General features: G+C 39.3%; 1 protein-coding gene across 1 annotated transcript in view; it reads left to right on the forward strand.

Moving 5' to 3' along the window:
* The first annotated feature begins 3,160 nt into the window (after positions 1–3,160).
* LOC122798741 (zinc finger protein 271-like) overlaps positions 3,161–15,699 on the forward strand; it is a 113,098-nt gene continuing 100,559 nt past the window's right edge. Inside the window, exon 1 of the mRNA XM_044067842.1 lies at positions 3,161–3,337. Coding sequence (XP_043923777.1) covers positions 3,245–3,337 — 93 coding nt within the window. The 5' untranslated portion in view covers positions 3,161–3,244. The remainder of the gene's footprint in view (positions 3,338–15,699) is intronic.

The following is a 15,699-nucleotide window of genomic DNA, read 5'->3' on the forward strand; positions in this document are numbered from 1 at the left end:
AGGCCACTGCATTTTTTGTATTGTTACCTATGTATGTTCAATATGGAACTTTTCTCTCCAGGCCTCTGCTGAAAAAGGACTTGTCCATTCAGACTTTCCCAGTAAACAAATGTAAAATAAATAAAATATCAGTAAGGGCATGCCAGGAGGTTGTAATAGAGATTTTATTGGATAAATCAGAAGTACATGATGAAAAAGGGGGTGTAGGTATAGTCTAGTTGGAACTGAAGAAAACATTTGACACACTACTTAAAACGAGAGTTCCTGATTAAATTAGACAGCCTTTGGATACATCTGAGGGTGATAGAATCGATAAGACAGTTTCTACACAAAAGGTAACAAAGTGTTATAATAAACAGAGTCCATGCATCAGCAGAGTACCACAGTGAGGCAGTGCTGGTCTGGTTTCTTTTCAGTCTGTATAAAATACTTCAGATCAGAAGGTTTAAAAAAATGTTGCTGATAATATAAAAATATGCAACAAAGTCTTCACACAAACTTGCAAAGGCATTTGCCAATACTGGAAAAATAGTCCAAATCATTTTGCATTAAATTCAGTAAAAAGAAAAAAGTAAAAGAAAAAGAAAAAAAAAATCTTGGAGACAGTATCTACAAATGAGTCTACAACTGGAGGTCAGGAGGTGAAACAGTAGTAACAATCATACAAAAGAAACCACTAAAACATAATTTGTAACTTCAAGTGCCAGCCGTTGAATACAAACTTGCTTTAAACTTGTACAGACGTGTGTGTGTGTGTGTGTGTGTGTGTGTGTGTGTATATATATATATATATATATATATATATATATATATATACATACATACACACAGATATATATAGATATAGATATTTGCATTATGTCTACAGGCTGCCACCATTTAGTGTAAGTACATAATCTGGTTCTTTTTCTTCATGAGATGTAGTGTTGAATTCTCATTGCACATAGGGACATTTTCTTATGTTCTTCTGAAATACACTCTGGTCATGTGCTGCTCCTTTTGTATTTTCTAGGCACATACTTTGATTAGGTTCATATTTATATACTAGGGTACCAGTCTACAGACTATTACAAGCCTAGCCAATAACCAGAGGTCAGAATTAAATCCTTTACCTTGTGTCTTTGAAGTTTAGACCTTAACCGTTATGCTAACCCTCCCTCCTTATATTGTTTCTATGACTGTAGTCCATCAGGCACTCATGTGTCTTACAGGTTCGTAGGTTAGTACTAGGTTAACTGCCCTTGTGGGCCATTTTAATCCTAGCCAATTACCTCATGTGAGAATCAAACCCTGCACCTTGTGTTTGTAAGGCAAACACCTTATCCATTATGCCAATCTTCCAACTGTTTGTTATTGCTTTCTGAGCTTAGGCTTGACTTTTATTTTTTGATTTGGCTGCTACTTACATACTCTGTTGTTGTTTTTCATTCAGACTATGTGTGTCTTGCAGTTATGGCTCAGGTCATAACTGTAAAGGGTTTATAGGCCAGCTGACTTACCTGGTTAACACACAATAAATCATAAAATAAAGTAAAACAACAACAGCTGGTAACACACTATTCATAGTACTATGTGCTGCTCTTAAGATCTCACTTTTATCAGAACATAGACAAGATAGAGGTAGTACAGAGAGGGTAATGGAAGCAATGTAGTCTTCACCACAAACCAAAGAAACACTACAGTGGTTTAAAATCTATGGTCATTAAAAAAGCAGGGAGCTATAACAGCATCTATGCACAAGAGAATCTGCAGAGTATGTGCTTTATAAAAATGATTAAAGAGAATCTTCTTCTTTTTTTGGCTTTTCCCGGTTAGGGGTCGGCACAGCGGATCACCTGTCCGCTCATGATTGCCAGTGGAGTTTTACGGTGTTGAGTTGCCAGCCCAGCACCCAACCTTCCACAAAAGGCACAAAAATGATATAATAGAATAAAACGTCAAAATGCAAAGCTTCAAGGAAAATATGAGGAAAAATTCTTGACTGAAAGGGTGGTGCATCATTTTATTAGCCTTGCTGAAAAGGCTGCAGTATTAAAATAAAGGCAAATTTAAAAAATGCAGTGCCATGAGGTAAGGAAATTCATATGCTAGGTGGAAGAAATAAATAACTTGTTATGCTAGGTGGAAGAAATAAAGAACTTATTTGTTAAGTAGAATATGCGTAACCAGAAGGTAGGGCAATGGGGAAATTACAGTAGTCAGACAGTTGTTATCTGTCATCAAAATGTATGTTTCTGTGATTAACAGTGAATAAAGAAACAAATAGACAGTATCTGTGGAGATTTACCTTTCACCATTCCTTCCTTCATTCATTCATTCATGTATTTATTTACAATGCAATATTCAAATTAAACCAGATTGCTTATTGATTCCCGACCTTCAATATGGTATTGTGCTGTGTAACAGATTGAACCTCATCTGACAGCAGATGAAAAGTGACTGAGAGCTATTAAAAGGAAGGCAATGTATACAGTCTGTAAAAAACACACAGGACATGAGACTGTAGGGAAATATAATCAAGAGAATGAAGGAAAATGCAAATGTAATTTCAAGGCAGTGTATGTGCTAAGATACACACATCCACACACACCACTCAGAAGAATGAAGAAAAATGGAAATGCATAAAACTTGGTTTGGTCTGCATTGCTTGCAGCAAATTCATGCAATAAAACTGTCCCTATTAACAGTGTCAGATGGGCTTGCCAGCCTTAAGACTATCTTATTAAAATGCATACAAACTCCCTCCCCGTACCTCTTAACCTAATAGTGCAGGAAATCTGTACAATCCAAAAAATAATGGGGATGAGCAACAAATGATTACAGATAGAGCAGATTTAAAATATTGCTCATATAAACTTAGAATGTTCTTTGAATAACGGATTTTATATTAGCATGCATTTCACGAAGAATATGAAGTCTAAAACTCAAATGTCTGTCAGTATTTAGTGACCTTATTTTTCAAGGATTTGTCCAAAAGCCACATATTTTAGCAGAAACAGACCAAAATGCATGAGACAAAAATCTGGACGTTCTGTGAAATTCTGGGCGGCTGAGAGTTATGCCTCTCCCTCCTGCACTTTCCACCCAGTTTACTCTTATGAATATTAATCAGGTTTCCAGCACAGGGTAGGACACATTTCACAGATGAACAAGAAGTCAGGGATATAGTACAGTAAACTAAGGAGAGTTTGGTTGCTTTGCTGAGGTTCACAGAAAGAAGTTCTTCATTTTTGTGTGATTGTTTATGTTATTCATCTGTTTTTTAGCCTTTCAACACACCCCTGGACAGTGTGACTTGTGGGACTGGAGGCTGAAACAGGAAATCATGAAGTTGGAGGTAAGAATGTCTGAGCTGATGGGAAAACCTGCTTCCTGTAACAAATGGTCTTTGTTCTAACCTAAGGCTGCAGTTGTACATTTGACTTGAGCAGTGTAGTTTGTGTTACAGGGGGAGGGACAGGAACAGGAGGGTACAAAGCTGCATGTGAGGAACTCTGAGCTACCAGGAGCTGCAGAGGAAACCAGTTTGTGTAAAGTGACACATGGGCGTCATTTGTGATAATGTTTCTGACTCCTAAAATGCAGCATGTTTTTGCATTTCTGAATTCAATAGCTTATGTGGGTGGGGACATAATAAGGATGTTAAAGTCAGAGGTAAATGCTGCACTGGCAGTGAGAAATAAGTTACTGATTGATTGATTGACATTTGTTGACCAGGAATGTCTGACTGGACAATACCCCATTTTCAATGGAAGCCTGGGGAGAAAAATCCACATTAATTATAATACAAAAACTTTATATACACCACAGAAATTACAAGGCTCCATTTTAAAAGTAATATAGAAAACTTTACATAAAATGCAGAAATTACGTAAGTGTCATATGAGATGTTCTGTGAATATTTATATGTTATTCTGTAATCATTTGCAGTTTTCTGTCTATTATTATAATAGTATGCGCTTTTGTAGTGAAATAAAAATGTTATATAAATAAATGCATCAGTCATGAAAGCAGCCATATTCAGTATTGCTGGAAATCTCTAAAGGCAAGCAGAATTTCCCATGCATTGTCTAGCTGAATTTGTGTTAGGGAGGTACCTGAAAGCTTTGTGTGTTTGTGTAATATAGACTAAAAATGTGTTTCCTCCAGGTGAGAGCCCTCTAACCCATTTGCTCCTTAAAGGTGTGGGTCAAGGAAACCAGGAGTGATGCTATCAAGAAAATGTAGAAATATAAGTCATTAATATATGTCATATATGTCAGCTGCAGATCCAGAAAGCCTATTGTCACTGTAATGTCATTTTTTATTTATTTTTATTTATTTAGCATTTGTTGACCAGGAAAGTCCAACTAGAACAGAGCCTGTTTTCAGCGGAGGCCTGGGGGGAATTGCTCCAAACGCATCTCTTTGGAATGTGGGAAGAAACCGGAGTACCCGGAGGAAACCCACGAAAACGTAGGGAAGACATGCAGACGCTGAACAGAAGGTACCCCAGCTGAGAATCAAACCAGAGAACCTCTTGCTGTGAGATGACATTATTAGATGACAACATATTATGGGTCTGCTTGTTTATTAAATTATATAATGATTAATTAGTGCCTCTCTTATAACAGTACCCATCTAACTCTTCATAATTAAGAGGCTAGTATACAAGCAACTGTGATATTTTACTTGCTAAAATGTAGTGCATGCATTTTGTAAACATGCTGAGATGCAATATCTGGAATGCCTGTACTTTTGTTTGTTTCTGCAGTGCCTGTGTCCTGTTAATGCATGAAAGTGGTCCTTTGGCCAGCTCATTTACACAGTTAACAAGTAAATAAATGAAAATACAAAATCAGGCTTATTTAAACCCAAACTTTGGTACCATTCATATGTAGTTCCTTTCTGGATTCTTCCTTTGAACAGACTATGGTACACAAAACATAACTGAGGGTAGGAGATACAAATGGAACCTTAATATGGGAATAGGACTTGTAGAATTCACAGGAGTTTCAGTGCAATTTAGTCTCAAAGCTATCAGTGCTTTGCCAGTGTCAAGCCTCAGGCTGTACACCCTTTTCTAAGAATTAAGTCAGTTAATCCCAGGGTAAATTTGAGAGTTTCAGTCATTCAGGTATTGGTAGGAGGATGATGGTTTATTATCATGCCTTACGTGTAGGGGCAGCTTATTTCAGAGATGAAGGACACACTGTAGTTTAAGTCTCTCTGTCCACCACATTGTATTTAACTGCTCTTTACTCTTTAGGTTCCTAGTTGTAGTTCATAGGCAAATACTAAGCTATCACTTTGTGGATTATTACAAGGCTTGCCAATAACAAGAGGTCAGAATCAAGCCCTTTACCTTGTACCTGTGAAGTAAAGACTTTAACCATTATGCCAACAGCTTCTGGTGTTGGTTAAACTTTTAGGTTTGCAGAGATACAGTAGAGCAAGGACAACGGGGTCTCTAATGGCATGGTAGGTGAGGCACAGATCACCCCTCAAGAGTCTGTAATATTCTGAGTATAGTCTCTCTTGGTAGCATAGGGTTTTTAGTTCTGAAATGCTTAGTTAGGAACTGTAAAAGAAACTGTAGCAGGAACCACTGTACAGAGAAAGTAAGAAATTCATTTAGCATAAAACAAATATAGAACAAGTGAGGCACTGTAAGGTCAAACAAAAAGTATCAGTTTAATATTTAGCATAAGACTGTTCAGTTAAGTGATGATTGACTTAACTGACAGGACAGCATGGATCACGGATTTAGTGCCATGTTGGGGCTAGTCACTCAGAGGGGTAAAAACTGGTTTTAGATGATCTGGTCATGTTGACTAATGTTACCAGCTATGGGAGTGGCTGTTTGCTAATGGTCAATAAGTTGAGGACCCAGCCTGTTCTGACTTACACCAGGGACCCATGCTAATTATGAAAGGAGTCTGTGAGCCTCTTTTGGCCAATGTCTGTCTGCCATAAAGCCCAGCAGTTCTAGGTCATTAATCTACTGGCCAGCTGGTGTCCTCCTTCCCAGCTTGGGTTACCTGACATAACTCTGTTGAGTAAAAACTGGATGTAAAATGAATTAACCTGCTATACATGATCTAAAGATTGCTAGTACTAAAAGGACCCATCTTAGAAGTTGATGATATGATGGTTAAGAGAAGGTTGTACATTCTGTCTATCCAGGAGACAAGATGGAAGGGCAATGCAGCAAAGCCACTTGGATTGGGATCTAGAGTCTATTACTCTGATAAGGATAGTGAGGGAGATTCTTCAGAAGACAGTGAGGGGATGTCGTCAGAGTTAGTGATAGACATATGGCAATCAGATACCAGTATAATGATAGGGCAGTATTCATAATTTCAGCCTGTGCTTCACAGCATGGTTGTGATAGTGAAGCAAAAGAGTACATTCAGACCACAGTTGCAGGACTAACTGGATGTAGCAGGACAACATGAGTTGGTGTTGATACTAGGGGACCCAAATGCTCATATCGGGACAGACAGAACAGGATTTGAGGGCTGCCTGTGTCTACATTGATAAGGCAATGGGAATAAAGCAGAAGAGGTCATTCTGGACTTCTTTCTGGCAAATGGATTGATGATGGTCAGCTTATGGCTCAGGGAATCTGACAGGCACAAGATCGTATCCAAGTATGGTCAACATGCAACTCCTGTAGACTTCCTCATAGTAAAGAAAGGGGACAGAATCAGAAATTGCAAAGATATCCCCAGTGAAACGGTCAGTAGCTTAAACCACTGTTGGCCAAAGTCAGCTGCAGGCAGTGGTCAGAAGGCTCTAAGGTCAACAGAGACTAGGCTGAAGACCTGGAAGTTGACTGGAGTAAAACCATAAGAGTTCAAGGAAACAGTCAGGACTCTGGTACCTGAGGAAGAAGAGGAAGTAGGTGGAGATAACTAGAATGGCTGCATCTCAAAACAGCATGTGTATGGACTATAGAACAGATATGCAGCTGATCCCGGTCTGTATATAAGCTGGTGGTAGAATGCAGAAGTTGAAGAAATTATCAAAAGAAAGAAGGAGAACAGGAAAAAGTGGGAGTTAAGATCAACCAGGCTAAGAAGAAATACTGATTAGATAACAAAGAAGCTAAGAGGGCAGTAGTGATTGCAAAGAACAAAGCATCAGAGGTGCTGCCATCGGCTTCTTGAAAGTGACTTAGCAGATGCACGAATAAACTTTGTCAGGTTATCCAGCATCTTCTTTTTCCCATTTTCTGCATGGGGTTGGGGTGTCTTATCAACAGTCACCATTTTTCGTGATTCAGTGATACTCTTCTACCCTCTTCGATGGCCAAGCCTGACTTTTGCAAGTCTTCTCTCATGCAATCCATCTCTTTGCCAGACACCCTTGTTTCCTTTTGCATTCTTACATTCTCCCAAATCATTATCACCAGATTGTCTTCTGCTGTCCTGCACATGTGCTCAAACCACCATAATCTGCTCTCTAACCTTCTGTACAACTGACACTGTTTTGACTTCTGCTCTGATGCCCTCATTTCGTTGTCTGCCCCACAGTGTGCATTCTACACTCATCTCAGGCACTTCATCTCCACAGCTGTCTTCTCTGTACTCTGACCCATCCCATGTGCTTTCGGTTTTGCTTTCCATTCCCTTATCTTGTGCTGAAGTTCTTGTTCAGAGTCTGATTGTAATATTACATCATTTGCATACATTAGCTTTGTTGATCTGTCCCCTCTAACCTATTTTGCTAGTGTAGTGGGCTCAGAATTAAAACCCTGATTTATAACCACTCCCAATGGAAACCCTTCTGTCAGCCCAAACACAGTTCAAACATGTGTCATTGGGTCCTTGCAAATGTCCTGCACTAATTCAACTAAATATTTCCAGGACACTGAACTTTTGCAGGACTGCCCAAATTAGCTGACCTGTTCAGGGTCTAACCAAATGAGGGTTTTTTTTTTTTATTTTTTTTTTATTTTTTTTTTTTAATGACTGCGTTTTTATTATCAGTAAGTAGCAAATATATGTGAACAATGGTTTGTCTGCTTTTCTTCCGGCAGATAACTTACATAATGTCCTAACAGGATTACATTATAATTTTGTTTAATAAACCTTCACCACAAACCACAAAAAAGAGATACAACAATGAAACATTTACACCAACAGCATGTGGACTTGCATATACAAACATTTACATCAAACAGCGTGTGGATTTGCATGTAGAATAACACTATCATTCTGTCCCTCAGCACCACAGTATACCGAAAAGACACTATTAAACATTATACTTTACACTTCTAAAAACTCAACCATCACACAGTATTTTAGTTTTAAAGTCTGAATCATGCCCTGTTGAGCACAGCAATCCTCTCTGATGGGCCATCGACGCTCTTTAACGTATGTTTGATCTCTCCCCTCAGGAGCTCAACTTACTGAGATTTTTCTTTCAGGGTACAACTTAAAAACCTTAGTACTTTCTTTAAAATTTCGTATAGAATTATCTTCAAATTAGTCATGAGCGTAACTACCTTCAGTTTTCATTCCTTTACTAACAACCTTTTAATTACCACTGACAGAAACAGTAGGACCTGTGTGTCACATTTCTTGTGAGCATCCCCCATCATGTGAAATCCCTATTCCCAGGCATTTCTAGGACCAGTCAGTGGGACACAACTTTGTGCTAAAATATCGTCAAGTTATCTCCACCTATGTTGTATCTTGTTGCATTCCTAAAACATGTGCTTCATCCCACATCTTCCACTCCACATGTCCAACATTTGCCTTCAACTATCCCGTGACTTAAAGGGACTTCATGGTGTAACATACCAAAAATTAAGGAGTCTGATATGCTGGTCCCATAAGCTTGGCCAATATTTTAGGAGTTCTGAGCTCTTCCAAACTTACTTCATTGTTCTGCTGTCAACTACACCCCCTACTCTTTAGTCTATTTTATCTGAAGCTCAAATATTGCTCTTTCAGCCTTTCTTTGGCAGATGTCCATATAAATAACTCCTCACCTACTTTTCATGGACCTCTCCCAGTTAGACCATGGTGCATATCTATCCTTTTTACCCTGCTCTACTTCTTTCTGGCTTTGAAAAGAGGTTATCAGCTTGTCATATGTGAGCCACTAAGTTGCAAAGATGCCAAACTATCTTTTTACTTCCTGTAAAAAATTAAGTTGTCTTTCAGCATATGGCTCCTGATTAGAACTCTTTACTAACCATGGCTTGATGTACTGTGACAAATTGAAAGCTTGAGCATTACTCAGTATATGGCAAAGGCCGCATCCCTCATTATTTCTGAAAGCCAATAATTTCTGTTTAGCAATTCAGTGCATCTCCCTATCTAGGATGTAGCTTTTTATCCATCATTGCAAATCTAGCAGACTTGGGTGATTGGAGTTTTTCTTATGAGAAAGCTTACCTGCGATAAAACCATATACCGAACAATGTTTTCCCTGTTAATGTGGGAAAGATAGTTTTAAGTATGTAGGCAAATTTGTCTAACCTGTCATTAATCCTCTTAACATTCTGGATGATAGTTTCTTCTAGCATATCCCAACTAACAATCCTTAATGATTTGGCATTGGAACTTCCTGAATTTTTTCACATTGAACTTTTCCTTGACCTTTGTCCAATCTAAGTACTTAATATCATTAATATCATCTGTATGTACATTCCCCCAGGTAACAATATATCTACATTTGAAGATATCCTGCACTGGCTATCATGTCACTACCCCCAAGAGACCCTACTACTTGGAGACTTTAACATAGACTGGGGCACCTGTTCCTCAGAATCCCCAACCACCCATATTAACCTGCATGCATTTACACAAATTATATCCACCCCTACCAGGATAGGTAAACCCAACCAAAAAGAAAGTATACTTGACTGGGTACTCATAAATAGTCACCCCCAACTGTACACCTCTGGTACCCTCCTTGATGGCTTAAGCGATCACCTTCTCACATATGTAATTAAGCACAAAACCATTAATTCCCAACAACCCTTACTCAGGTTACAAACAATAAAAACTTTGACCCTGCCAAATTCCAACAATAACTAAACTCATGTAATTGGTCTATTCTAAAACACCTCCTCTTAGAGGAAGCAGTAGCAGACTTTAACAACAAATTCCTTGAGATCCTTGTTTTGCATGCACCTTCATTCAAAGAGAACCAAGGCAAAAACTGTGCCATGGCTTTCTAGAGTCTAAACTCAAAATTACCCTTAGAAACAAAGCATGAGCTTTATGGCGTTCTTCTAAAGACCCTCAAGATCACATTAAATACAGGCAATCCAGGAATGAAACCAAAAAATCAATTTTACAAGACAAAAAACAATACTACTGTAATTTACAGACAGTAAATCAAAATAACCCTCAGAAGTTTTGGGCAGGTTTAAATAATCTACTACATCTTGGACAAACTTCAACCCCAATCCCTGCTGCTACTATTGATAAAACCCCTGAAGATATTTCTGATAGTTTTAACCAATTCTTTACTGAGACAATTCAAGCCCTAGCTATCCAACTACCTCCTAGCTCCCCTGGTCCTGAAAGTAGCACCCCTAGAAATCTACTCATGTTCAGCTTCCAACCAGTCGCCACTTCACTTATCCGTACCTTGATCAAAAAATTAAAACCCACTACACTTTCTGCTGATCAACTCCCTGCCGAGTACCTACAAAAATCAGCTGATGCTATTGCTTACCCCATCTCCATACTAATCAATCGAACCATGGTAGAAGCTAAAATTCCCACCATCTGGAAAATATCCTATGTAATCCCACTTCACAAAGGAGGCAGCTCTACGGAATTCTCCAGTTATAGGCCAATAGCTATACTCTCGCCACTTGCAAAGATTATGGAAAAATGTATTCATAGACAACTCATGTACCACCTAATCCAGAATCACCTTATGGCAGACACTCAGCATGGCTTCCGTCCTCATCACAGCACTACTTCAGCCCTCCTAGCCTTTACCAACACCATAAACCATAATCGCAACAATAATTATATATCCTCAGCCCTCTTCTTGGATCTTTCCAAGGCATTCGATATGGTTGATCACCAACTTTTAATCCACACCCTGCAAACATTCTGTCTAGATACTGGAGCCCTTCAATGGTTTCAATCCTACCTGAATGGTCGACAGCAGGCTGTCCTCTGGCAGAACAAACTCTCTAACCTTCTACCTAACACCCTTGGAGTACCACAAGGCTCTATACTAGGGCCCTTGCTGTTCTCCATCTTCATTAACAACCTTTATACTGTCATCCCAAAAGTCAGCAGTATCCAATATGCTGATGACTCTGCTCTGATTTGGTCAGCCACATGTCCAGTAGAGTTATGGTCAGCTACCCAGACCACCTTTAATACAATAGAAAACTGGCTTTCTGAACATCGTCTGATCCTAAATCCCAAAAAACTAAAATGCTGTTATTTTCACCAACACGTAGGTCTACCGCTTTCACCTTTACCATAAAATCAAATGATAGCACAATAATCTCCCCTGACCCCTCTACACAACTATTAAGTGCCATCATAGACAATAATCTAAAATTTGACCTACATGTTAACCAAACTATCAAAATCATCAATAAAAAACTAGGATCACTTTACAGAATAAAAGCCTTCCTAACCCCTCCAGCTAAAATTGCCATAGCTCGCTCTCACCTTCTTTCAACCCTTCTGTATGCATCCCCTCTACTCTTGAATTTAAACAAGACTGTCCTTAACAAACTCTCAATTTGCTACAACCACATTGCCAGGTTTGCCACTGGGCTGCCTTTTAGGACACATCATTGCATCAATCTAAATCAGCTTGGGTGGCTTGAACTACCCAGCCTAATCCAGTATAAACAACTGATTATGGCCTATAAAATCCTCTATAATCCGGACAATACTCCTGCACTTAAAAATATTATCACCCCCTATAACAGTCCTGGACCGCTTCGATCCTCTAACAAGCTACTAATTCAGACTAGCAAAATTAATAACAAAGCCGGTGATTCTCTCTCTTTGCAAACTCTGTAAGTAGATCCTGGAACTCTCTTCCAGCTGATATTACCTTACTTTCCACCTTAGGTCAATATAAAACTAGACTCAAACAACATTTGTCACTTAACTGGCTATGTCAATGTATCAAGCCTGGCTAACTCTCTCTAGAATGTGTAGAAATCTGTTAACCAATTTACTGTGTAATTTAATTTAATCCTGACTTGCGCTCAGGATTAACTGTAACCTGTGGAACTTGTTTAACTTGCTTACTTATGTAATCTCTGTAAATAGTCTGTTTGTAATATGTAATGCTGGTATTATGTAATGCTGTATCTGCTTACCCTTGGAGCTTTTCTCCCCGGGCCTCCGCTGAAAATGGACATGCATCCAGTCGGACTATCCCGGTCAACAAATGTAAAATAAATAAATAAAAAAATAAAAAAGTAATTAAGTTCCACCCTAATGCATTTGCAAATTCTTGGAAACATTTCAGGACTGGTGGCAAGGCCTTATCCACTTCTACTGCTAATAGTATATAGTCATCTACAAATAGTTTCAACCATGCCTGTTCTTCCTTTCTACCAATACTAACCTCAGTGCTTCCTTAAGTGCCTAAGTTCTTCTATAACCAGAAAGAAGAGACCTGGATAGAGTGGGGACCTTTGCCTGGTACTCCTTTTAATCTCTCCCCAATCTGGACTAGCTTCATTAATGCATATTTCAAAGGAAAGTGCAAAATACATAGCTGATGTCCAGCTTACTCGCCAAAGCACCTCTTAATTAAAACTACAGTTAAAAAAAATTTAAGTTCACCATATCATAAGTCCTTTTTTACATCAAATAACACTATACCTGCTCTGTCAATAGATGACTAATATTTTTATAAAGTTATCCAGCAATCCCCAATTATCAACTCTTTGTCTTCCCCATTTAAAGCCATTCTGTTAAAATCATTGCAAAATGCCATCCCTCAAAATTTGAAAAATGAATGTGCTCATTATGTTACTCAGTGATGGATTTTATTCTGTTAATGAAGTTAAAATTCTTAAGTGTAAGATTGCATTTAAGGATTTACATTACAACCATATACTGGAACTGCCATGGTGCCACAGTAGCCCGCAGTTTTGCAAGCGAAATTGTGGTATACCAGGAGAAATTTCCACGTGAGATTTATTGATCTTTTTTTTTTAATATGGGGGTTCAAATGAAGAGTTGGACATGCTTCTAGAAAGTTTGAATCATGACACTGAGGTTTTGGAATTCACCAACACAGAAGTATAGTGCAAAAATGCTGTTAGCAGTTCTTTACTCCGTCACAATAGTGCGCACCAAAGAAAAGCATGTTTCTCAGAGTTAATCATTTAACTACAGAAGTCAACCATAAAGACCTTGTTGGTTATTTTATTAACCGAGAGATTTTTAATTTGAGGATATCCTACGTGAAAAGGAATATACCAGGCAAGTGGAGGTTCCCCTGTTACTCCCAGGAAAGATACAAGAGTATTATACCAGAGTGATGGGCTTTACTTACAGTAAAGGCAGTTTGGTTATAAACAATGCAGCCATTCACAACTGAGAGATTTTGACTGGAAACAGTGAGGTTTACAAATATGTGGGTCAGATCCCAAGAGGGGTCGTAATCTGTAAAGTTATTTTAAAAATAATACTAATCAACAGAAAATATCCGCGGTGGTTGTGCTGCGGTAGCGTTGTCGCCTCACAGTAAGACGCTGTCCGGTTCGATTCTCAGCTAGAGCGTCTTCTGCGTGGAGACGTGTGAATGGGCGTATCTTCGTTGAAGGTTGTGCATCAGGGCTGGTACCTCGGCACGTAAAAATCAACTACCAATCATTAGCGGACCGGAGTTCCGCTGTGGCGACCCCTAACTGGGAAAAGCCGAAAGACACAAACAAACAAACAAACAAACAAACTAATCAACAGAAAATGACGGGTACCAGCAGAAAGGTACCTGACAATGTCATGATTGCAGTATCATCCACGACAGCACAAATGTTTGGTCAGTAACAGTTTGTGGTTTACATTGCTTTCTGTTCCATATGTCACCTTTTTACATAGGAAAAATAGTCATATTTTAAAGGAAAGAATGTATGAGCAGCAGTATGCCTTAAAAATTAACAATGTGTTAAATGTAGTATGTAAACATTCAACATGATGTGTGGGTTTTAAAACAAAAACTGTTCTTTGTACTTGATTTTTCCTCTTTCAATATTATGGGTGATAACTGAGATGAGTTTTTAAGAGTACTTTGAATATGAATGATTATTAACTTTAGATGTATGTACTTTGGGTGCATGGCTTGCCCAATACACTAATCCTAGGTGACTCGATAGTGAGGCATACTGATGTCCTACTCACTAGGTTGAATAAGGAGAAGGTAACGGTCAGCTGTCTATCAGGTGCCAGAATCTGACACATAACGCACACACTCAGGTCACTCCACAAGTACAAGTATGACTCTGTCACTGTCCATGTGGGTGTGAATGACCTGAGATGCACTTCCCTGGACTACATGAAAAGAGACATGGAGGAGCTCTCGGATTATGTGGCCTAGGCAGGTATGACCCTGGCCCCGAGCAGCATCCTACCATTGCCCACAATGATACCGCAGTACAAGCAGAAAATGATTGACTTTAACAATTGGCTAAGTTTCTGGTGTCATTCTAAGGGGATCCAGTATCTATGTGCTTGGGATGGCATGATTGACAGACCTCGATGCTTTGCCAGAGATGGCCGGAATCTTGTCACCCCCAGGGTTTTCGGATACTGGCTAAGGCTCTTGCCACCCCTATAGTGCCTTTTTTAGGTGATGTTCCAAAGACCAAATTACTACCATATCTGATATACATAATTGCAATCTGAGGGTCATGCTGCTCAACGCTAGAAGTCTAAATCTCAAGATGTACTTGTTCAAAGCACTCCTCAAAATGGAGAACATCGACATCTGTGCTGTAATAGAGACCCTGGTTAAAGCAGCAGAAAGCACCACTGCACTACCAGGGTATAATTCATTCCACACCTTTCGGCCCCAGAACATGGACCGAAACTCCAAAGGCGGTGGTGTCTCCATATTCATAAAGGATATGCACATTTCCAGACTAGTACCCCAGCATAATGCATCTGAGATACTACAACTAACACTGGTTAAGATGGCGATTCAGGTCGCAGCCTGCTATAGGTCCCGAACCATGTCCCAAGACTCTCACTCCATGTTCCTAAGCACCCTGGAAACTATTATGGTCCAACCCAGCACTCTCATACTAAGTGACTTCAACTACCCCTCCATCAACTGGGAAAACTACTCATGCACCAATACACTGGCCCAACATTTCCTGGAATTCAAATCCAATGCCTTGGACCAGCTCATTCTTACCCCCACTAGAGGAAGCAACATCCTTGACCTGGTTATTACTAACATAGGCAACCATTGCTCTACACCAATAGTCAATTCCTCCCTGGTTAGATCCGACCACAAACTAATCACCATGGAAATCCACATCTTACCCACATCCCCTGCAAAGGTAACCACCATGAAAACCTTCTCCAAAGCTGACTTTGGGCTCCTAAAAACAGAGGTGGCTAACTTCATGGCACCCATGTCAATAGAAAATAGATGCATGACTGCCGAATCATACACCGATGCACTATATGAACACGTACATAAATGCATGGAACTAGCCATAACCAACAGAACCAAGATGCTCTCCTCCAA

This window comes from Protopterus annectens, chromosome 3.part1 (assembly GCF_019279795.1).
Source record: "Protopterus annectens isolate FY-2018-M chromosome 3.part1, PAN1.0, whole genome shotgun sequence".
In the NCBI taxonomy this organism is placed as follows: Eukaryota; Metazoa; Chordata; order Ceratodontiformes; family Protopteridae; genus Protopterus; species Protopterus annectens.